Here is a 25,084-nt window from a genome sequence, read left to right as displayed (position 1 = left end):
ATCTCAAGATAATGAAGACTCTCTTCTTTTTTTTTTTTTTTTCTAGATGTGTTATATAGTTTTATGTTTAGGTCATGGTAGATTTTTAGCTATTTTTTTGTGGATAGTGTGCGGCAAAGATCAAGGTTTATTTTTTCCCATATGGTTGTTCCAGCATTATATTGAAGACTCTCCTTTCTCCATTTAGTACCTTTGGAACTTTGTTGAAAACCAGTAGGCTGTATATGAAGTCTGTTGTGTTCTAGTGATGTATATTTCCACATCGATATATGAAAATTCAGTTTCTTCACATCCTTGCCAGTAGTTGGTATTGTAGGTCTTTTAAATTTGAATTATTGCCATTCTAGTGAGTGTGTAGAAATATCTCATATGGCCTTAACATGATTACTGTAGCTCTGTAGCAAGTCTTGGAATCATATCATGAAAGTCATACAAATTTGTTCTTTTTCAAAATTGCTTTTGGCTTTTCTAGGTTCTTTAACTTTCCATGTATATTGTATAATCAATTTATCTGTTGCTACAAAAAGGTCTTGCTGAGATTTTGAATCTATAGATCAGTTTGAGAGAATTGACATCTCAACAGTATTGAGGTTTCCAAAGTGTAAACATGGCATGTCTCTCCATTTATTTAGGTTTTTAATATCTCTGAACTGTTTTGTAGTTTTTAGTGTATGTCTTTTGTTAAATTTGTCGCTAAGTGTTTCATGGGGTGGTTGTACATAATATTGCTTAACATTTTAAATTGTGGGAAAATATATACAAAAATAAATGTTACCATTTTGATCATTTTTAAAGCACATAATTTAGTGGCATTAAGTACATTCATTCAGTTTTGTGCAACCACCATCACTGTCTATTTCCAGAATGTTTTCATTATCCCAAGTAGAAACTATTCATTAAACAGTAACTCATTGCCCACTCTTCCCAGCCCCTGAAAACCTCTATGTTAATTTCCATCTTTGTGAATTTGATTATTTTAGTACCTCATATAACTGGAATCATATAACATTTGTTCTTTTGTGTCTTGCTAATTTCACTTAGCATGATGTTTTCAAGGTTCATGTTGTAGCATATATCAGAATGGCCATTTTTATTTAAGGTTGAATAATATTCCATTTTATATACCCACAACATTTTGCTTATCTATTCATTTTTTGGTAGACATTTGGGTTGTGTTTGTTGTTTGGCTATTATAAATAATACTGCTCTAAAGATTAGTGTACAGGTATTTGTTTGAGTCCCTGCTTTCACTTCTTTTGGGTGTGTACTTAGGAGTGAAATTGCTGGATTATATGGTAATTCTTTAACTTTTTGAGGAATTGTCAAACTGTTTTCCACAGCAGCTACACATTTTACATTCCCACCAGCAATTCCACATCCTGGCTAACAGCTTCTATTCTCCATCCCCTTTTTTGATCATTGATATCCTAGGACAGGGATCCCCAACCCCTGGGTCATGGACCATTATGACCAGTATCTGTGGCCTGTTAGGAACCAGGCCACACAGTAGAAGGTGAGTGGCAGGCAAGTGAGCATTACCTGAGGTCTGCCTCCTGTCAGATCAGCGGTGGCATTAGATTCTCATAGGAGCCCGAACCGTATTGTGAACTGCACATGCGAGGGATCTAGGTTGTATGCTCCTTATGAGAATTTAATGCCTGATGATCTGTCACTGTCTCCCATCACCCCCAGATGGGATCATCCAGTTGCAGGAAAGCGAGGGCTCCCACTGATTCTACATTATGGTGAGTTGTATAATTATTTCATTATATATTATAATGTAATAACATAAAGTGCACAGTAAACGTAAAGTGCATAAATAATGCAATCCTGAAACCATCCTCGACCCTCACCCTGGTCCGTGGGAAAATTGTTTTCCACGAAACCAGTACCTGGTGCCAAAAAGGTTGGGGACCGCTATCCTAGTGGGTGTGAAGTGGTCTCTGTGTCTGATTGTGGTTTTGGTTTGCATTTCCCTAATGTCTAGTGATGTGTATCTTTTCATGTGCTTATTGGCCATTTGTTTATCATCTTTGGCAAATGTCTGTTCAAGTCCTCTGCCCTTTTATCAATTGGGTTGTTTGGTTTTTGTTGTTAAAGTATAGGAATTATTTGTATATTTTGTGTTCAGTTTTTAATAATGGCATTTTAGGGATGAAAGACAAAGGTCCTTTTCAACCTAAAGAAATGACAGAGAAAAGTTCTTATCTCTGTTTTCTTTTAAAAGGCCGATTATCTTTATACTTTTCATGATCAAAATTGGCATTATCAAACCTTCAGATGTGAAAACTATGTTTTATAAATTTTTCACCAGGCTTTGTTTTACTAAATAATCCTTTGCTGTTGTTGTTGTTTGAAACAGGGTCTCACTCTGTTGCCCAAGCTGGAGTGCGGTGGCATGAACACGTGAGGCTCACTGTAGCCTCCACCTCCCTGGCTCAGGTGATTCTGCCACCTCAGCCTCTCGAGTAGCTGGGACTACAGGCACATGCCACCATGCCTGGCTAATTTTTTGTATATTTGGAGAGACGGGCTTTTGCTATGTTGCCCAGGCTGGACTAAACAATACCTTTGAAGTTGCTATTTTTATTTTACTCTGTTAAGATAGCTTTTGGCTCATTTATATTAAAAAATATTAAGGATTGTGTTTAAAACAAAAGCAAGACTGTGCTTTCATTCAGGTTATCAATCACTAATGGTGTTTTTGAAAAGATTTTAAAAAATGCTACAGAAAATAACTGTTGAATACTTATCTCATTTATATTCAAGACAAGATAGATTTAGAGAAATTCTGTTTTTCCTTTTGAAAAATACAGTATTTGGAATTAAGATCTCAATACATGGGTTTAATAGCAGATTGAACATAGCAAAATTGAGGATTAATGAACTGCACAGAAAATACCAGGCTAAACCATGGAGAACAAAAAGGATGAAAGGTGCAGAAACGAGCATACAAGTGAATTGGTGAAAAGATCTGACATATTTGTCATTGGAGTCCGAGGTGGAGTACCTCTGAATAGAACAGGGCAAAAGCAAGCAAACTAATTTTTTAAAAACCCTAACATTTGAAGGGCTCATGACTAAGAAATTTTCAAAACTAATGGAGGATTTCTAGCGTTCTGGTGATGTGCTATTATTTGATCTGGGTGCTGTTTACCTGAGTGTTTAACTTTGTGAAAACTGACTGGATGCCATGATTTGTATACACTTCTGCTACATGTTATATTTCAATTAAAAAAAAAAAGTGAATTGAGCCATAAACAGAATTCTATAAAATCATGAGACAAATGTGGCTTTCATAGGAACCGAATTTCAATAATATTCTCTGATATTGGTGTATTGATCTTGATTGATCTTTTTGAAAATGATTAACAGAAATTAACAAAATTTACTTTTAATTTTGTTGGAAATTATTTCAATGTAAGGTCAAAGTACTTTAGTAAGCAGAATGAATTCATTCTAGAATTAAATGTATTAAAATGAAAAATACAGTATTATTTTAAATTCCATTTTTTGAATATTCATAAAAATAGTTCTTCCTGTTTTTTAAAAGAGAAATTTTTTCATTGTGTGAAAGTTTGTTAAAATATTTACTCATATACCCTTAGTAAACTGTTCCTGAGCACAATCTGTGAAATTAACTCCCAGCCTTTTTAGTTTTTTTGCTTTATATAAATATTCTGTGATCTCTTCTGTTTAGTAAATAAGTATATTTTCTCTGTGGTAATTGATTTTTTTCTTTTTTTCCTTCAGTCCTGGCTTCTGAAATAAATTGCTTTAAGTTGTTGAGCATGGTAAACAATATAGATGTATATAAGGAGCAAATAAAAAGTCCCTGCCTATTTCCCTCGATTCTCCTGACTGTCTTGTTAGCAGGGACTTTAAAAAAAAAAAAAAAAAAAAAAAACCCAGCTTTACAGAGAATACTTTTCTATGCTTAGATTGAAACTAGATAAAAAGCAAGGTAGTTTAAAAATACTTAATAAATTTATGGAGAGCATATTAGATAGTAAAAACTTTATTTTGAAGGTAAGCTGAAATCTGAGAAATGCTTTTACAAGTATGTAAAAATTACAAGACTGTTCTTTCTTTCAGATTTTGTATCAGATTGTACCATCTCATAAATTGATGTTGGAATTCCATACATTACTTAGAAAATCAGGTAATAAATAAATTTTGTTTTTTACCTTTTGTAGACAAGCTATAGACTAGGGACCAGGAAACTATGGCCCATCAGCTAAATCCACCCCTTGCCTGATTTTATAAATCAAGTTCTGTTGATGTCCATCTGTTTATGTATTGCCTGCGGCTACTTTTGCACTATAGTGACAGAACTGTGTAGTTGTGACAGAGACTGTATGCCTTGCAAAGCTTAAAATATTTACTATCTGGGCCGTTATAGAAAAAGTTTGCCTACTCCTGTCATACAAGGTGAAGGCAGTAGTTTGCAAAAGAGAAATGGCTCAATTTTATATAATTCACTCCATTTTAATCCCTACTAGATTTCAGCACACCATAGAAGGAAATAAGTTGGCTAAGCCCAAACTTGTCCTAGGACTGCCTGGGTTCCTCTCTGAGTATAAAATAACATGTATAAAATTCCCAAACAGGGCAGGTACTTTAAGTAATGTTCTCAGTAGAGGAGTGTAACCCACATTGAGATCAGACTCACCACCATTACCTCATTAGCAGGAATTTTTACTGAGTTTTTCAGATTCATTGCAGGAGTAAAAGCATAATGAATTTTTAAAAACTGTTAACCAGAAGGCTTGTGATTCAGTATTTTATCAACAACATATATGTAAAGTATATATACAGTTGATAAAGTATATACATGTATCTTTTAGCTTTGTACATTTCAATACCTTATGTAAACTTGAATTGTTACAACCATTGCAGAAAAAGAAGAACACCATAAACTGGGGTTGGAGGTATTATTTGGAGTCTTAGATTTTGCCGGATGCACTAAGAATATAACTGCTTGGAAATACTTGGCAAAATATCTGAAAAAGACCTTAATGGGGTAAGAAACATACAGTATTTATTACTAGGTCATCATAAATAATATTTCCCAATATTTTAGCTAATATCTGTCAATTTTTAAAGATCTTTACTTATGTTTTTGGATTTTTTTGAACTGTGTCTTTAGCTGTTTTCTGAGTACATTTTCTTCTGAAGCAAAGAAATACAGAGTCATAAGGGGAACATACAAAAATTCTATCAATTTTTTTTATGCCATCAAAATAAATCCTGTGCTTAGCACTGCTGCTTGCTAAGGACTATGTATGTGTTTTCCAGTTGGAAATAAAGACTAGCAGGGATCACTCTTTGCTAATGACTCGTGATTTGTGCGTCATTAACTTGTAAGATCACATGGGAAGCACCTTTCCTCCTACCTGTGTTTGATCATTTTTTCAGTGAGTATTTTTAGGACCTCACAAGATCATCATACACTATTCATTCAACAAGTACTCATTAAATCCATTGTGACCTGGGTATCTAAAAGTGTACCTTTGATTATAATATTATTAGTGTCATATTTTGAGTAAAGGAAAATGAATTTCCTGTTATTTTTACTTAGTGTGTGAGAAGAAGGGATATCACAAAATTGTTTCATATATTTATTATATCCAGTTGAGTTGTTAGGCAATTCAGTATCAGTTGTAACTTGTTTCAGGCTTCAGATCTGACTTGTCTTGATGGGACAGTGCTGTTTATAAAATGGTTTTGGTGTCATATGTTGACACACTCACTGTAAACCATTTTCTAAATCTCAAGCACTGAATAAACTACTAGATTATAAGGTCCTTGAAAGCAAAGAGGCTCATTTTTTTGAACTGCTGTTTGTTCTACCATAGGGGGCACATGGGTGCCAATAAGCATTTGCTCAATTAAATTATAGAGATCTAATGTGCAACACAGACTGTAGTTAATATTGTATTGCGTATAGGAAATTTACTATGAGTAGAGTTCAGGTGTTCCCACCACACAAAAAAGTTTATGTATATAAAACATGTTGTATATCTTAAATATATGCAATGAATAAATTATTCACTGACACATAGAATTGCCTGCACTTAACAGTTTAACCTATTTGTTCATGTATTTGTATAATAAGGGTATCTTAATTTGGATAGTCATTCATGGCAGCATATAATTTTAAGTAAGCTTTTACTTAAGTAATAGTAATAGATAATGTTGACTGAATATTTACTATGTACCAGACACTATGCAAAGAGCTTTATATAAGACCTGCTGTACCCTACTACTGGAATAGTTTAATCTTAATAACATCTTATGAGATCAGTACTGCTAATGTCCTCAACGGCACTGAAGCTCAGAGAGGTTCAGCAACTTGCCCAGGATCACATACACAGTAAATGGAAGAGCTGATATTTGAATCCAGGAGTCTGGCTTTGAGTCTTAGCACAGACTCGAAGACACTGTGCTAAACTGTCTGTTTAGTGAAATGGAAAATGGGATATGGAGATAGAAGAGAACAAAAAAGGATTTGCTTTCCTGTTGTTGCCAATCATGTGTTATGCCTTGGCCATATTCAGAATTTAGCTTGGAAACATCTTCCTTGTCATCTTTCTGTAGACTCTAAGTCTAAATTCTGGTAATATAGATTTGTTCACATCATTGACCCTCTCTTTTGACATTTTTCTTTTCCAGAAACCACCTTGCGTGGGTTCAAGACGAGTGGAACTCCAGGAAAAACTGGTGGCCAAACTTTCATTTCAGCTACTTTTGGGCAAAAAGTGATTGGAAGGAAGATACAGCTTTGGCCTGTGAGAAAGCTTTTGTGGCTGGATTACTGTTAGGAAAAGGTACATGTTTTTGTTTTCGTTTTATCTAGACATAGCTTTTGGCTGATTTTGGAATAATTCATTTAGAGCTTACCTAATGTGGTACCTAAAAATACTAGGTGCTTAAGACGTAACTGCTTAATGGAAGAGTGAATCCTGAGTTGGGACCAGGTCACATGCTTAGATTAGAAGCAGTGATTTCATATCATTGATTATGAATGGTTTTCGTCTCCTGACTTGAGTGTTGTTAGGGGGCATTAAGATACATGATACAAACTTTTCACAAGAATTGACCATTTAGCCTTGTTTTATAGAAAGTTTACTGATATTTTCAAGTATCAAAATATTCTTTATTGACCTCACTGTTCTTTAATAGCTTCATATTATACCAATATTTACTTGTCTATTTTTGTAAGCACGAAACATTTCTTCCACTTAAGAAAAAGAATACCTTCTACTAGCATATGAAAAAAATTATCTTCAAAGAAAAGGAATATTGATTTTTTTCTTCAAAGAAAAGAAATATTTTGGGTGGTAAAACTCTTACCTGCTTTCTACCACTGAAATATTGAAAAGGTGGCCAGTACCGAAATGAAACTATCACAGAGTATGTCCAGAAACGAAGAAAATAAATCTTACAGTGACCACTAGTAAGCAGTCCGTTGCTAGGGAGCTTAAGGTGTCCTGAAGAGATTCTCCAATTCATTTTTGAATATAGTTTCTGTTATTTTGGAATTAGTAGTCTCAGTGAATGTAATAAAATGTTGATTAAGAAGAAAATAAAAATTCTCTGATACACTCATGACAAGGAACAGAAAGGTGATTTGGATTGTCATTTTTCTACTACTTTATGAGTAGAGAGGCATCTAGCACAATTATCAACAGGTCTCTTTGAGCAGAGTAGAAGGATCTGGGTTACGGGAGGTGGAGGTTGCAGTGAGCCAAGAACATGCCACTGCACTCCTGCCTGGGTGACAGAGCGAGACTCCAAAAAAAAAAAAAAAAAAAAAAGGAAAGATCTGGGTTAATTTTCCAATTCTCTCACTCACTTGCTATGTAACTTAGATCAAGCAATTAACTTTTAGGAGCCTTTTCTGTGAAGTGGGCATTGTAACACCCATCTTATTGTTGTAAGTATCATGTGAACATCGCATCAAAGTGCTTTGTAATTTCTAAAGTGCTCTACAAATATGAGGCATCAGTTACTCCCGCAAGAGCCACATCTCCTCTCAGGCTGTTAGTGTGGGGTTAAGTGAGTCTATTCATTAGTTAAGTTGGGCTTGCTTCTTGCTCTGGTTACCAACCTTACTTTATAGGATTCAAATTCTAGGCATGGTCTGCCTTTGCTTTGTGCTTAGAGTGGGGTATGATGGCTCTCTTTCTTTCCATGTCTCGCTAAAAGCAAGCCAGGCCCATTTCTCCTTGGAGGGACCTTTCTTTGTTGGGATTGAAGCTACTTGGTTGCCCTGTGACTTCAGCTCTCATGGACTTGAGAGTTAATATTTGTAGTTTTTAAAGCTTTTTCTCTATGTTAGGGTGGGAACGAAGTTCTTTCCAGCTTTCTATATAGGTACAGGCAAAAATTTGTGTGCAGAATATTTTGTTTTTTACTAAGGTAGTATGATATGTTTAGAAACACAAATTATTTTGGTGATACTACAGACACCACTGCTTCCCAGCTAGTAAAATGTTACTAGCTGGGTGTGGTGGCATGCAGTGCGCCTGTAATCCTGGCTACTTGGGAGGCTGAGGTGGGAGGATTGGTTGAACCCAGGAGTTTGAGACCAGTTTGTGTCACATAGTGAGACCCCATCTCAGGAAAAACAACAAAACAAAAATGTTAGCAATTCTGGCATACTAGTTTCAGGAATAATAAAAAATGGTTACTATAGATACAGTATATGTCCTTGCATTTTCTCAGGTAAGATGGATGCATACAAGCTGAAACTGTAATGAAATTAATTTTTCTTATGTGATTTATGGTCTTATTCATTTACCAACTCTAAAAATCCTCAATATCCAGTTTACGTTTTTCTTACGGAAATATGATTCATTTGTCTGAAATATTTGACAAATGCTTGACAGTCCTGTGTGTTGTAAGACTATGAAGAGCAGGTGGAACTTCTAATGAGCATGAGGCCCCTCCGTCAGAGCTACGTGGTCTCCACCTTGCTGCTCGCTACATGGCTAGAATGAATAGATAATGTTTGACCATTTCTAACCTATGATTTGTTTATTCTAATCCTTCACACCAAGATTTTCTACAGAGAACTTTCTTACTGTTATGAATGTAACTTTGACTGATTTACAAGCTAACATTGAGAAGGAAGCTGTACAAATGTGCTTTTGCAGAAGGCTCATTTAATATGTGACTGTATATAATATACCTATCACCATCACTAGGGTGTAGGAGGAAGGGTAGAAAACAAGCTAAAGTCTATGCTTTAATTATGATGGATTACAAACATCTTTGTGTATGGGAAGAAATATATTTCATTGGGCACAGTTGAGAATATACTTTCGCCATATTGGTAATGCAAATACATTTTGTATATAGGAAGAAATATATTTCATTGGGCACAGCTGAGAATATGCTTAGGACATATTGATAATACAAATAAATCTATTTTCATAGTCATTAGTGTGCTAAACTTAAAGCAAAAATTTAAAAATGTAGAAATATACTTGAAAAATGTGAAAATGTGATGAGTATTAAAACTTTTTATTTTGCTTTACTTTTTAGGTTGTAGATATTTTCGGTATATTTTAAAGCAAGATCACCAAATCTTAGGGAAGAAAATTAAGCGGATGAAGAGATCTGTGAAAAAATACAGTATTGTAAATCCAAGACTCTCATACTGAATTTTAGTTATTTCACAGTAGTAGCTACACAGTAAGTAGCTCAGTAGATAGTTATTGAATGTGTTTATATAGTTATGTGTTATGTATTAAGCTTATATTACTACAAAAAACTTATTTTTATATATTTTTATATTTTTGTATTATTTATAGCTAGAGAAACAGTATTACTGCCTTTGCTCTTTGTAACTTTGTCTGTTTTCTTTTTTGTAATGTTAAATGTTACATTTGTTAAAGAATAATTCTTGAAATGACAAAATATTAGAGAATATAGTTCTACAGCAGTTATTGTTTGCAAATACTTTGCCTCTGGCTATTGTGTAATAAACTATAACTTGTGGTGCTGTGAAATGAATTTATATTCTTTTATATGCTAATTAATCAATTTTAGGTATACTACCATGAAGAAATATAGTGGTGATGAGTTCTGTTGAGGAATTTTGAAAAGAGAGAAGGATTTAGAAAACACTCTTTCTCGGCCAGGTGCGGTGGCTCACGCCTATAATCCCAGCACTTTGGGAGGCCTAGTTGGGTGGATCATGAGGTCAGGAGTTTGAGAACAGCCTGGCTAACACAGTGAAACCCTGTGTCTACTAAAAATACAAAAATTAGCTGGGCGTGGTGGCAGGCACTTGTAATCCCAGCTACTCAGGAGGCTGAGGCAGGAGAATCGATTGGGCGGAGGTTGCAGTGAGCTAAGATCGCGCCACTGCACTCCTGCCTGGGCCACAGAACTAAACTCTGTCTCAAAAAGAAAAAAAAAAAGAAACTCTTCTTTTTCAGTATAAAGACATGACAGTTTGGGGCAAAATAACCTCCTGCTAGAGAGAGACCTTTTGCTCTAGAGGACTAATTTGGGTTGTAGCAGTAGGGAGGGCTCGCTCTTTTCAGTTGGCATTGGCCTCACTTCAAAAGGCTCTCGGCTTTTTGGTGCCTGGCACAGCAGTCTACGATCGCGAGGTCAAGAGATTGAGACCATCCTGGCCAACATGGTGAAACCCTTTCTCTACTAAAAATACCAAAAAAAAAAAAAAATTAGTCTTGGTGGTGTGCACCTGTAGTCCTAGCTATTCAGGAGGCTGAGGCAGGAGAATTGCTTGAACCTGGGAGGTGGAGGCTGCAGCGAGCTGAGATAGTGTCACTGCACTCCAGCCTGGCAACAGAGCGAGACTCCGTCTCGGAGAAAAAGAACTCATGCGTCCCCTCTCCTTTTTCTCTTGGAAACTAGGATGCAGCGGTATGTAGCTGGACAGTGGAGGAAACTCGCCAGTGGAATAGTATCCCTGAGTCACACAGTAAACCCACTGGGAAAACCTAGCCAGAAGCCAACAGCAAGTTTCCTGGTTTATGGGCTGAGCTTTATAATATGTTGGGATAATTGGTAGAATAAGTGCTTCTTCAGAAATGTCAGCTTTTACATTTACTGCTGGGATAACTAGTAATTGAGTTCCATGAAAACTCACTAACTTCAGAGCAAGTCTAATAGTTAGATGGTGAGACACACGTTTCCCATTGGCTTATATTCCTACTAATTCTAAACCATCTGCAAGAAGATTAGGGGACAAATTGTGCTTTGTGAATAGTTTATATTTCAATATTACTTCGTAAGAAAGGTCTATCAATAAAGAAGTACTTAGAAAATACATGTAAAATGAGTAGGCATTCCACAGAGCCAAAATAAACCAAGTTTAACTTTTAACATAAATAGGGTAGCTTTACTGCTGCGAGTCCATGATTCGGTTGTGTAGGAGTTCTGTATAAGACTAATACTCTAGCAGTGAAATTCCCAAAGTATGTGGAAAACATCTGAAAGCATAGGCCAAGATCTGCTTCCTGAAACTTTTCGTCAAAAGCAATAAAATAGGATTATGATTTCTTTTGATCTCTAAGAAAATGGAGGTGAGAATAAAGAAATGAGTAGATATGTTCTTGGTTTCCATACAAAGCTGTCTCAACATTTTTACATCAAATGTTCTTATCTAATTGTTAGTACAATTCACCTGTGAAACTTTTTTTAGGTCCACTGATGTTTAAGCTGCTTCCATGAATAACAGTAATAGCTAAAATTCATCAAGTACTTTGGGCTTTACCTTTCATTGTAAAACCACCACAGTCCTGTGAATTATCCCTATTTTACCAATAAAGAAAATGAGGTCATTGGAGATGAAGTAACTTGCCAAGGTCACAGCTCATAGGTGTTGGCACCAGGATGCTAACCCAATCAATGTGGTTCCAAAGATCACACTCTCACATAGTATCTGTATGGCCTCCCAGTGCAGTCGGTGTTGACTACATGCCGAGCGCTGAGCCAGGTGGAGTGAGACAAAGCAGCAAAGGTAAGAACCCAGGTCTGCTCATTTCTGCCTGCCAGCGTCATTTCACAAAGCCCCTGACCCTGTGACGACATGCAACTCTCTGGAAAGATGCCTTGAAGACAAAATAGCATAAAGCACAGGGCACCCCTACGTCTCTTGCCTGAGTCACTATATTCCTTAAGTGACCCCAGTCGTTGCCTTTTCCTACACATGAGATAAAGTCTGATAGGATTAGTGATTATGCTTCTGTAATCCATAACCAGATGTACTCTTACACCTAAACCTTGATGAGATTCTGCTTGAATGTAACTTTTGAGCAAGTTTGATGTGATTTTGATCTACATGAACCCTACCACCTGTATATAAGCAGTGAGCTGAAATACTGTGCTGGAACAGTCTGACAGGACTGCTTGCTTATATGGTTGCTACTTATAACTATTCATCACTACTACTTTAAGACACTTTAGCAGTAACTAAATACAGATAATTTAAAGTCTTGTTTCCTCCTTGAAACCTCTGAACCTCTGAAATAGATTTAGGATGTACAACCTGATGTTTTGATATGCATTCTGAAATGATCACTACAGTCAAGCTAATTAATATCTTCATTATCTCTACATAATTACCATTGTGTATGTATTGTGTATGTATGTGTGATGAGAAGATTTAAGATCTTAACAAATTACAAGTATGTAATACAGTACTGAGCTGTCATCACCGTGCTGTACATTGGATCTCCAGAAATCATGTATCACTGAAACTTTGTACCATTTGACCAATATCACTCCATTTCCCCCTTCCCTCAGCCCCTGGCAACCATCTTACCCTCTGCTTCTATGGATTTGACTCAGATTTCACATGCAAGTGAGATGATCATGCAGTATTTCTCTTTCTGTGGTCTTGCCTATTTTAATTTTGCTCAGCATAATGTCCTTCATGTTCCGAATGGCAGGATTTCTTCCTTTGATAAGGCTGAGCAATATTTAATTGTATTTTTATAAACCCTATCTTTATTCATCTGCCAAAGGACATTGAGTAATGCTGCAATGAACATAGGAGTGCAGATATCTCTTTGCAATCTTGATTTCAATTCCTTTGGGTATATACCCAGAATTTTCTATTTTCAATTTTTTGGGGGAAGCTCCATATTGTTTTCTATAATTTACATCCCTGCCAGCAGCATACAAGCGCTTCCTCTTTTCATCCTCACTAGCGCTTATCTTTGACGTTTGATACTATTCATTCTACCAGATGTGAGGCTGTATCTCCTGGTTTGATTAGCATTTCCGTCGTGACTGGAGATGTTGAGCACTTACTCATATACCTGTTAGCTATTCGAATTTCTTTTGAGAAGTGTCTATGTAGGTCCTTTGCCCATTTTTAAAATTGAATTATATTTTTGTTATTGAGTTATATGAGTTCTTTCTGTATTTTGGATTATTCGCCCCTAGCTGATTAATTATATGGAATGTGAATTACATCTCTATAAAGCTGTCAACACCCCATTCCCTTCCTACCTCCCCTCATAGAAAGAAATAAAAATGTTCTATGGAGTCAGAGAGGTCTGGGTTCAAATTCCAGCGTGGCTGAAGCCCCCCAGCTAGCTGGGCCTTACCGTTATTCTGTAAAATGGGATGGTCTGGAAAGGTTGATATAAAGTGCTGAACATGGTTCTTGGCAAATGTTTTTTCTCAATAAATAGAAACATTGTTTTATGTTAACATTTTTGAAAAAGGAAAAGCAACAAAAATTAAGAAAAAAACAGAGAGGTGTGGCCTTTTGGACCCAGTTATTTACCTGTATTTACAGCACAAGGGCTTTTTCTGCTGGATTGAATTAGAATCTTTGTATTTTAAATATTCCAAAAGGAAACAAGCAAGACCTTTGATGGATGGTCTACAAATAATATGACTAACATCTGAATAAGTCAATCCAAGATTCATGCTTCTAAACCAATCTGCCACCAAGTTAGAGTCGACTCAGTCCCACAAAAAATGCGGAGCCGACTTCTATGTTGTTTTCATAGTTATGAAAGTAGCCTTTAGCTCAGCGAGTAGAGGCAGCTCTTTGTTTCTGCCCATCAGTCCCATAGTGATACCACTGCCAGTTATTTAATTACAACTCCCCTCATGCCTATACCAAGAACTCCCAGATAATCTTATCAACGGAACTGAATCATCAGTCAATACACTCTTCAGTAGGCTGCATCCGAGACAAATTTTTCCAAATGAAGGACAAATAAAAGTGATAACTGTACTTTCATTCTTTTTGGGTACATCATGATGGAATGAAAAATATCTGGGCTGTAATTCAGAACACCTGAATTGTGTTGCCATCTGTATTCATCTAAAGTGGGGCCCTAAAATATTTCACTGAACCCCTCTTGGACTTCATTCATTCATATGCTTGCTGGTAATGTGATATCTACCTTGCTGACTTAATTGTCTTGAGAGAATTGAAGATCAAATGAAATGCAGTGTGAGAAAATACTTTCTAAACTGTAATGCTTCGTACAAATGAGTTGTTATACTTTCTCTAATCTCAGGTACAACCTGTTCATCTTTAGACTGTGAGAGAGGGAGTCTGAAGGCAGATTGTTACACCAGTAAACTATGTGAGAAGCTACTGAGCTAGAACATTTCTTTTTATATTTTTTTCTGTTATGTTCCATGACCTGATTTAGGATAAACACCTGACTCTCAACATCATTTTTTAAAAGACACTTGCATTGGGCGTGGTGGCTCACGCCTGTAATCCCAGCACTTTGGGAGGCTGAGGGGAGTGGATCTCTTGAGCCCAGGAATTCAAGACCAGCCTGGGCAACATGGTGAAACCACCATCACTACAAAAAAAAAAAAAAAAGTAAAAATTAGCTGAGTGTGGTGGCACACACCTACAGTTCCAGCTACTGGCACCACTGCACTCCAGCCTGGGTGACACTGAGACCCTGTCTTGGGGGGGTGGGAAAGTTAAAAGGCACATGCTATATGAAGCTGTGTGTGTGTGCGTGAATGTGTGTATTACTGCTATGGGCTGAATTTTGTCCCCTAAAAAAGAATGGTTGAAGTCCTACCCCCGAGTACCTCAGAATGTGACCTCATTTGGAGATAGTTTTTACAGAGAGAATCATGTTAAAATGAAGTCATTATGGTGGGCACTAATCCAATATGACTGGTGTCCTTATCAAAAGGGGAAATTTGGACATAAATGCGCACAGGGAGAAGGAGCACCATGTGAATGTGAAGACAGAGCTTGGGGTGATGTGTCCACAATCCGGGAATGCAAGATCGCTGGCAGACCCCACCAAGTTAGGGATCAGGCATGGAGCAGTGTCCCTTGCGGCCTTCAGAAGGAACCAACCCTGACAACATCTTAATCTCAGACTTCTGGGCTCCAGAGCTGTGAGACAATAAATTTCTGTTGTTTAAGCCACCAAGTTTATGGCTGTGTTACAGCAGCCCTAGCTAATTTTTTAAAGGATTATGTTTGCTTCAAAAGTGGAAACTGAAGTGATTTCAGATACTCTGGTCCTAGCTTATAGTTTCAGAGTTATTTCATAAGCTCACCTAACGTTCAGTGAAAATGTGTTTTCTGTTCTTTTCCATCCGTAACTTATCTAAAAGCTCTACTCAACTTTCATTATGATATTCTTAATCCCCTGCAGCCAAATATCATCTCTCCATCCTTGGGATCCCTAATGGCAGTTTGTTCCTCCCTTATTACCTTAATCTTATATCTGCCTGTATTATTTGGATACTTTAATCCCTTTTTCTCAGAGCATAAACTCCTTGAAAAAGTTTGTTTTATATGTCAGTTTTCTGTTAAACATTTCTCTTCCAGCATAATATTTCGCACAAAATAGTATGTATTTACTGAATTGACACCAAGACATCTTTGTAAAATTATTGCGTGATTATTATATAATTACATACATACATATATATATATATATATATGTAGAGAGAGAGAGAGAGAGAGAGAGAGACACGGAGTCTTCTCTGTCACCCAGGCTGGAGTGCAATGGTGCAATCTCTGCTCACTGCAACCTCCGCCTCCTGGGTTCAAGCGATTCTCCTGCCTCAGCCTCCTGAATGTCTAGGATTACAGGCGCACGCCACCATGCCCAGCTAATTTTTTTTTTTTTTTTTTTTTTTTTTTAAGTAGGGACGGGGTTTCACCATGTTGGACAGGCTGATCTCAAACTCCTGAGCCTGTGATCTGCCCACTTTGGCCTCCCAAAGTGCTGGGATTACAGGCGTGAGCCACCACGCCTGGCTATAATTACATATACGATTATATATAAAACGTAGTATCACCTGAAATGTTACGTATTTTAATAATCAGAAACTCATGCTGTCACTGTCTGATCAGATTATGCCCACCAATCTTTCTCTGCTAATCTTGCAATGACTCTGCTCAAAACAATAAGATCTCCATATTTTTCACGGCAAAGGGAAAACGGAGACATAAATGTCATGGGAAAATCAGAAAATACTCTCAGGTCCTACATGAATGAGATAATACACTCATTCTTACATATCCCAGGGTTAGATGGTTCTGAGAGGTAATGGGGGTTAATTCACTGGCTGAAATTAGTCCAGTGTTACTCCTCCTGCTTAAGCCTCCAGAACCATGACATTCTGTGACATTTGAGCAAATAACCCAGAAGAAATAGCACAGTCAACAGTGAATCATGGATGACATTTATTTTATTTTAATTTTTATTTATTTTGAGACAGGGTCTCAGTCTGTCACCCAGGCTGAAGTGCAGTGGTGCAATCATGTCTCATTGCAGCCTTGAACTGCTGGGTTCAAGCAGTCCTCCTACCTCAGCCTCCTGAGTAGCTGGGACCACAGCCATGCACCATCACATCTGGCTAATTTTTAATTTTTTTTTTTTTTTTTTTTTTTGTAGAGACAGAGTCTCACTATGTTGCCCAGGCTGGTTTCAAACTTCTGGGCTCAAGCCGTCCACCCACCCACCTCAGCTTCCCAAAGTGTTGGGATTATAGGTGTGATCTATGTTTTAAAAAGCACCACTCAACTAGGTATACTTTCGTTTTGTTTTAGGCAGAGTTCCACTCTGTCACTCAGGCTGGAGTGCAGTGGTGTGATCTCGGCTTACTGCAGCCTCTGCCTCCCGAGTTCAAGTGATTCTCCTGCCTTGGCCTCCTGAGTAGCTGGGATTACAGGCGTGTGCCACCATACCCAACTGATTTTTTTTTTTGTATTTTTAGTAGAGACAGGGTTTTGCTATGTTGGCCAGGCTGGTCTTGAACTCCTGGCCTCAAGTGATCCACCCACCTCAGCCTCCCAAACTGTTGGGATTACAGGTATGAGCCACTGCACCTGACCAACTAGGTGTAATATTGAACAGTACAAATAGGAAAGCAGGACTATGCTGATGATCATTCTGACTACTCCCTCCTATATCTCTCTATGTATCTATCTATGTATGTATCTATGTATGTATCTATGTATGTATGTATGTATGTATGTATGTATCTATCTATCTATCTATCTATCTAATCTATCTATCTATCTATCTATCTATCTATCTATCTATCTATCTATCTATCTATCTATCTATCTTTGTTTCCATCCATCCATCTATCTGCCTACCTACCTATCTACAGGATCTCCCTCTGTCACTCAGGCTGGAGTACAGTGGTGTGATCACAGCTCACCACAGCCTTGAACTCCTGTGCTCAAGCAATTCTCCCACCTTAGCCTCCCAAGTAACTAGGACTACAGGTACATGCCACCACGCCCTGCTAATTAAAAAATTTTTTTTATAGCAACAGGGTCTCACTATGTTGCCCAATCTGGTCTCAAACTTTTGGGCTCAAGTGATTCTCCTGGCCTCCCAGGAGGCCTCCCAAAGTCCTGGGATTATAGGCATTAACCACACCTGGCCAATTTTGTTTGTATTTTAAATGCAATTTGGGGCTTTCATAATACAGAACACTGTGAGTATAGACTTGGCTAGACTAAGATTCACTGTCCCTTCTTGATGATACCCTGGCCAATGCTGTTTCTGGCGATCAGTTGGGCAGCCAGGTAGGGCGCCCTCTGTAGCAGCACATCTGGAACAAGAAGAAACTTGGACTTCATCTGCATTTCAAATGGAAGCTTTTGCCAGTAAGGAAATTCAAGGTGGACCAGAACCATGGAAAACGCTGAAAGGAGAGTTAGCTTAAGTGCCAAATGTCCCCACGGACTTATGCTTTGGTTCATGCCTGTTTGGGTTTGGGGCTGTGTGAGTTTGGGACTCATGTTCTGCATTTATTCATTCAACAAATATTTATCAAAACCTGTTATGTGCAAGGGATGTGAACAAAGGAAAACACATTTTTATTTTATTTTATATTTATTTTATTATTATTTTTTGCAGTGGAGTTTCACGCTTGTTGCCCAGGCTAGAGTGCAATAGCGTGGTCTCTGCTCACTGCAACCTCTACCTTCTGGGTTCAAGCGATTCTCCTGCCTCAGCCTCCCAAGTCGCTGGGATTACAGGCACCCGCCACCACACCCCGGCTAATTTCTTTTTCTTTTTTTTTTTTTTTTTGAGACAGAGTCTTGCTCTGTCACCCAGGCTGGAGTGCAGTGGCACAATCTTGGCTCACTGCAACCTTCACCTGCTGGGTTCAAGCAATTCTCCTGCCTCAGCCTCCTGAGTAGCTGGGACTACGGGCATACGCCACCATGCCCAACTAATTTTTTCTATTTTTAGTAGAAATGGGGTTTCACTATGCTGGCCAGGCTGGTCTTGAACTCCTGACCTCGTGATCCACCTGCTTTGGCCTCCCAAAATGCTGGGATTACAGACGTGAGCTACCGCACCCGGCCGCTAATTCTTGTACTTTTAGGAAAGATGGAATTTCACTATGTTGGCCAGACTGGTCTTCAACTCCAGACCTCAGGTGATTCACCTGCCTCCGCCTCCCGAAGTGCTGGGATTTCAGGTGTGAGCCACCGTGCCCGGCCATGAAACATATTTTTAAAATACTAATGTGGGAACATATACTAAGTGAGGAGGAGTGTCCCTACAGCAGGTATAGATTTGGCAAAGGAAGGCACCCAGTTGTCCTGTGCTTCCTGAGGAAATTGTCCCAAATAGTCCTTGTTGACTCCTTGTTTTCACTGTACTACCCTCCCTCTTTTACGGTCTGAATGTGTCCCTCCCTACCTCAGATTCATATATTGGAATGTAATTGCCAATGTGATAGTATTAAGAAGTGGGGCCTTTGGTCCGTGATTAGGTCAGGAGGGCAGAGGCCTCATGGAAAGGATTAGGGTCCTTATAAAAGGCCTTGAAGGAGTGGATTTGAACCATTCTATCCCTTCCACCGTGGGAGCAACAAGTAACCATCAATGAGGAACAGGGCCCTCATCAGACACTGAACCTGTTGGAATGTCTTATTTTTTTTATTTTTAGAGATGGTCTTGCTCTGTTGCCCAGGCTGGAGTGCAGTGGCATGATCATAGCTGACTGCAGCCTCAAACTCCTGGGCTCAAGCAATCCTCCTGACTCAACTTCCCAAGTAGCTGGAACTACAGGTGTGCACCACCATGCCTGGTTAATTTTCTTTTTGCATTTGTAGAGATGGGGTCTCACAATGTTGCCCAGTCTGGACTCAACCTCCTGGGCTGGAGTAATCCTCCTGCCTCAGGCTCCCAAAGTGCTGGGATTATAGGCATGAACCACCGTGGCCAGTCCCTACTGCCTTGTTGATCTTGGACATCCCTGCCTCCAGAAATGTGACAATACATTTCTATTATTTATAAATTACAGTCTGTGGTGTTTTGTTACAGCGACATGGACTAAGATTCCCCTTCTTTTCCGTCACTGTGTCCTCTTTCCTCTCCTTGGTCCTTACTGTGGATGCAAGATTCACGAAATGCCCTCTCTTCCTACCATTCCAAATATACACCTTGCCAGATCCCAGGAGTTATGCAGCACACCCCGCCTCCTGCCATGGCCCCTCCATATACCCCACCCCCTTGGGGCCCTTCAGCACTGTAGGAGCCATTGAAGCTTTCCTTCTACAGAGTGTGAAGTCTGGGATGATGTAATATATGGTGTTCTCATGCTGACTCTGGGCCACTCAGCCTGTGAAGAAACAGTAAAAAAGTGTGAATTTCTGGGCATCCCCACAGACAGCAGGAATTCTTCCCAGTTTTAAGGAATCGAGCACCTCTGCCACTGACACCATTGCACTTTTGGCTAAGCAAAGGTGTGCCCCCATAACACTAGCAGCACTAGAGTGGGGCTTCATGTTTAGATGGGTTGGGGGAAGGGGGAAGGGACACCTCCCACTGCTTTCAAAGGGAGCCCGCAGGAGGGACACTGCTCAGAAACCACCTTAGCAGGGAGAGGCGGGGAAGAGGAGGAAGGAGGAGAAAACGGGGTGGAGTGGGGAGAGGAAGAGAGGGAGGACCTTGGGCAGGGCAGGGAAGCCAACCTGAGCAAACACAGCAGCCCGAGTGTTCCCAAGGCCACAATGCTGAGAATGTCCACTCCTAATCTCTGTGGTGGTCTGCATTGCTGGGCCCCCTGGCTCTCTTCTGGCATTCTCTGCCTCTGCCTCATATTCTTATTGGGCCAGGTGGGCTTGCTGCAGGGACACCCCCAGTGCCTGGATTATGGGCCCCCTTTCCAGCCCCTTCTGCACCTTGAGTTTTGCTCTGACTATGAGTCCTTTGGCTGCTGTGACCAGCACAAAGACCGCCGCATCGCTGCCCGGTACTGGGACATCATGGAATATTTTGATCTGAAGAGGCATGAGCTGTGTGGAGATTACATTAAAGACATCCTTTGCCAGGTAGTGAAAAGTGCCTTCCAGCCCCAGGGGTTTGGGTGCTGGGTTGCATGGTGTGGGTCCTGAGTGGAGGGTGCTTTGGGAGCCCAGCCCTTTAGAAGTTCAAGTGCCGGGTGCCTCATCTTTGAGCTGCCATCTTTGGACGCGCACACTGACATGAGCGTGTTCTGAATTTGGTCTCCATGGGTTCCCCAAACCTCTCCCTCTGGGATTCTGCTGGCCCTGATTCTTCTCCAGGCTCCAGGAGAATGAGAGCAATACTCTTCCTGGAGCTCTCAGAGCAGCCATTATTTGCCACGCTCCCTCTGCAGTGCATGGCAAATAACTATTTGCATCCTCTGTGGTGCTCAGAGAGTTAGGCACTTATACCCATGGCATTTACCGAGTGCGTTAAGGGAGGGAGTGGTGGCATCTGTTGGGGTCCAGTCCTTTCTCACCTGGCTGATTTGTGCCAGGGCATCTCTGGTGTCACGATGGTGGCAGCAGGGGTTGGGGACTCTCCCCAGAGTTCTGTCTGCCCAGCACTCCAGAGCTGGAAGAGAGAGATGCAAGCTGCTGCGTAACAGTGACTCACAGTTTCTGCTTCTCCTGGTTGCCCAACAGCCAAAATCCACATCCCTGGGAGGCATCGTTTTGGTTGAGCTCAGCCTGAAAACAAGACGGGTGTAGCCTGCACACACAGACTTTGTAGGAAGAGGATGTTTGGGGGTTAATGGAGAGAGGTCAGCATTTGGAAAGCTGATGAAAGAGGTTGCCTGGGGAGGACCCCTCTAATGATGTTGGGGAGGACAGACAAGAAGTCCAGGCAGCCTTTTGAACTGAGACCCCTTGGGCTTGTCAGCACAATGACTTGGCTATCCACAGGCGTCTCTTCATGACCACTGTTCCTGAACTTGCTGACCACTGTAACTGCCACACAAGATGTGGAGTGGTTAAGTGAGCTTCCCAGAGTCCAGGAGAGAATTACAGCTGAGCCAGGCCCAGAAAGTCAGCCACCTGGGTGGCACCGCCTGGGGCTACACTCTTGGACACCACTCCTCAGCTGTTTCCTGGAGAATTAACTCTAGGATACCCATTAGGGTGGAAGCTGAGCTTTTACAAGCAGCACTGAGAATGTTTATTTCTGAGATCTCCCCTAATAAAAATGTATACCCCTGACCCTTCCCTCTTGCATAACGTTTCAGAAAGTCAAAGTCAGCAGTTCTGTTGTTTCAGGGATTTGAGGAATAAGAACAATTTCAGCCAAACAATCCTACACATGTTTATTTGTTCCCATTTATAAGGTCCTCTTTCTTCCCCAACACATGTAGTGTGTACCCAGCAATGATTCTGCAGGCAGTTGTTATGATCCTCATTTTACTGATGAGGGCTCAAGAGTTTAGATGACTTACGCAAGGCAAAACAATCCTGGGGCACAAAGCTAGATGCTCAGGCTCCAAGTTTTGTGCCCTTTCAGTCACACCATGCTAAAGTATAGTAACAGCAGCACTGGCTTGTTTACTTAATGGTTTTCTGAGGTCCCCAAACTATATGCTCCATTGGAAGGAGACTTTGTGCGTTTCGCTCACTGCTGCATCCCAGTCAATGTAGAGAACAGTGCCTGGCACGTAAGAGAGACTCAACAGGAGGATCACATAGGACTCTTTTTTTTTTTTTTTTTTTTTGAGACAGAGTCTTACTCTGTCACCCAGGATGGAGTGCAGTGGCATGGTCTTGGCTGACTACAACCTCTGCCTCTCGGGTCCAAGCAATTCTGCCTTAGTCTCCTGAGTACCTGGGACTACTGGTGTGTGACACCATGCCTGGCTTTTTTTTTTTTTTTTTTTTTTTTCGTATTTTTAGTAGTGACAGGGTTTCACCATGTTGGCCAGGCTGGTCTTGAACTCCCGACCTCAGGTGATCTGCGCACCTCATCCTCTCAAAGTGCTGGGATTACAAGCGTGAGCCACTGCGCCTGGCCAGAGACCTTATGGCCTTTAATTGTCTTCCTTTAAAGTAGGGAAGTATCTGCTTAGTTACTGTGCTAATTGAGTAGAAGCAACTTTGCAAACTCTAAATGGCTGCATGAGAGTGTGCCATAGTAGTGGTTCTCTTTCCACAGCCCCCTTCTATTCTCTAGTATTGGATCCTTAATTCAGTCTCCCCTCTCTCTTTTTCCCACTCTCCGAGAGTGGACAGAATGAGCAAGGGGACACTTAAGAGTGGGTCGGTCATGTTGCTTCTTGACAGCTGCTGTAATAAGTGTCTTAAATGGAAACAGACACCCCGAGGGGAGCCTGTGAATCTCTGGGCTCCTTCTTCCCCTCCGCCCAATGACCGAAAGCTGGCTCTGCAATCTACAATTAGAGGAAATAAGACAGAACAGGGAACTCACATATACATGAAAAACGCTGCTGGTCCTTTTGTGAAGCGATGGGAGCACAGAGGTGAATGAGATGGTTCTGCGCAGGCTGGCTGGCTCAGGAGAGTCATTAGTGATCAGAAGGGGGCTTCTGGGCCAATAGGTGAACTCTGCTGGAACGCACGGCTCCAAACGACACCCTTTGAATTGGACTTTCTTACCTTTCTAATTTCAGTTGCCTCTGCCTTTCATCACTACTGGCAGTCGCTCATCTGCTCACAATATTCTATTTTTCTTCTAAAAAGTGTTATAGTCTAGGGAGGTCTGAATAGCAGCTACTCCTTTGGGCAAATAGTCCTCATATGTTTGTGTAAGGAGCAGGCACATTGCCCTATAGCCACAATTCAAATGTGTATAGGTTCCAGCATGGTACTTTGCATATATTAAACACTGAAATATTTTAAGTAAATAATTGAAGAAATTGCTAGACACCTAATCTCCGAGAGTGATACATCCAATGTCCATTCTGATAATTTTATTTTTCATTGTAAAATATTCCAAAAATATGGAAAAGCACAGAAAAATTAAATAATTAACACTGTATCTCCAACAACCATATTTGAACAAATATGAAATTTTTGCCAAATTGTTTCATATTTGTATAAAGAAATAAAATCTTAGTAGATACAGCATCCATAAGAAAATGAGGCTGGGCAGACACGGTGGCTCATGCCTGTAAATGCCAGCACTTTGTGATATTGAGGAGGCAGGAGAATCACTTGAGCCCAGGAGTTTGAGATCAGCTAGGCAACATGGTGAAGCCGTCTCTACAAAAAATAAAATAAAATGAAAATTAAAAAAATAAAAAGAAAGAGATCTAGAAATTTAGTAATTTTTTGAAAAAATATTCATGCATAATTTAATAAAACTTTAAATGTCAAAAACTAGGCTGAAATGTTAGAGATAGCATAGTGAATCTGAGAGATTTTCCCTGCTTTCTGCCTTCCAGGAGCATTAACTGGGTAGAAAATCACAGAGAAGAGTTTTAGCAGCAGTTGGTAACAAAAACTCCAGAATCCTGACTTTTTTCCCCGAGGACCATTTTTTCTTTTCTGCTTGCTCAAAACGTGAGCTTGCTCAAAGCGCTGGTATGGCAGGTCTGATGCTGAGCCTGAGCTCCGCGTTCTTTTCTAGGAGTGCTCGCCCTACGCAGCCCACCTCTACGACGCCGAGAACCCCCAGACGCCCCTCCGGAATCTCCCCGGCCTCTGCTCTGATTACTGCTCTGTCTTCCATTCTAACTGCCACTCCGCCATCTCCCTGCTGACCAATGACCGAGGCCTCCAGGAGTCTCACGGAATGGACGGTGTCCGCTTCTGCCACCTCCTGGATCTTTCTGACAAGGACTATTGCTTCCCCAACGTCCTGAGGAACAACTATCTCAACCGCAACCTGGGCATGGTGGCCCAGGATCCTCGGGGCTGCCTGCAGCTCTGCCTGAGCGAGGTGGCCAACGGGCTGAGGAACCCCGTCTCCATGGTCCATGCCGGGGACGGCACCCATCGCTTCTTTGTTGCCGAGCAGGTAGGAGTGGTGTGGGTCTATCTCCCTGATGGGAGTCGCCTGGAGCAACCCTTCCTGGACCTCAAGAACATCGTGTTGACCACCCCATGGATCGGGGATGAGAGAGGCTTCTTGGGGTTGGCTTTTCACCCCAAATTCCGCCACAATCGCAAGTTCTATATTTATTATTCGTGCCTGGACAAGAAGAAGGTAGAAAAGATCCGGATTAGTCAGATGAAGGTTTCTCGGGCTGATCCTAACAAAGCTGACCTGAAATCAGAGAGGTGAGAGGTACTCATGAGAGCCTGCTGCTGTACTGTATTCCAAAATAATGCCCACCAAGTCTGTGGGATAATAGAGGGGAATTTTACTGAT

The 25,084-nt window shown here is 40.2% G+C and overlaps 2 protein-coding genes across 18 annotated transcripts in view; both read left to right on the top strand.

The window, feature by feature from the left end:
* The window catches only part of TAF1A (TATA-box binding protein associated factor, RNA polymerase I subunit A), a 31,561-nt gene extending 21,542 nt beyond the window's left edge, over positions 1 to 10,019 (top strand). For 8 of the 11 annotated variants that reach the window (XM_074036923.1, XM_074036915.1, XM_045397538.2 and 5 more), the window contains 4 exons: positions 4,096 to 4,162; positions 4,900 to 5,023; positions 6,676 to 6,830; positions 9,553 to 10,019. In XM_074036923.1, coding sequence (XP_073893024.1) covers positions 4,096 to 4,162; positions 4,900 to 5,023; positions 6,676 to 6,830; positions 9,553 to 9,671 — 465 coding nt within the window. In that variant the 3' untranslated portion in view covers positions 9,672 to 10,019. Of the gene's footprint in view, positions 1 to 1,692; positions 1,746 to 4,095; positions 4,163 to 4,899; positions 5,024 to 6,675; positions 6,831 to 9,552 lie in introns of all 11 variants that reach the window. The other 3 variants (XR_012433379.1, XR_012433375.1, XR_012433378.1) reach the window with 1 other exon arrangement.
* Positions 10,020 to 11,952: 1,933 nt separating this feature from the next.
* The window catches only part of HHIPL2 (HHIP like 2), a 34,983-nt gene continuing 21,851 nt past the window's right edge, over positions 11,953 to 25,084 (top strand). For 6 of the 7 annotated variants that reach the window (XR_012433353.1, XR_012433359.1, XR_012433361.1 and 3 more), the window contains exons 1-2: positions 20,469 to 20,808; positions 24,341 to 24,993. Coding sequence is in view for 4 of the 7 variants with exons in the window: in XM_065542286.2 (XP_065398358.1) it covers positions 20,488 to 20,808; positions 24,341 to 24,993 (974 nt within the window). In the remaining 3 variants the exon portion in view is untranslated. Of the gene's footprint in view, positions 12,005 to 20,468; positions 20,809 to 24,340; positions 24,994 to 25,084 lie in introns of those variants that run through there. The other variant, XM_045397512.3, reaches the window with a different exon arrangement.

This window comes from Macaca fascicularis, chromosome 1 (assembly GCF_037993035.2).
Source record: "Macaca fascicularis isolate 582-1 chromosome 1, T2T-MFA8v1.1".
Taxonomy (NCBI): domain Eukaryota; kingdom Metazoa; phylum Chordata; class Mammalia; order Primates; family Cercopithecidae; genus Macaca; species Macaca fascicularis.
This window is presented reverse-complemented; position numbering and strand designations above follow the sequence as displayed.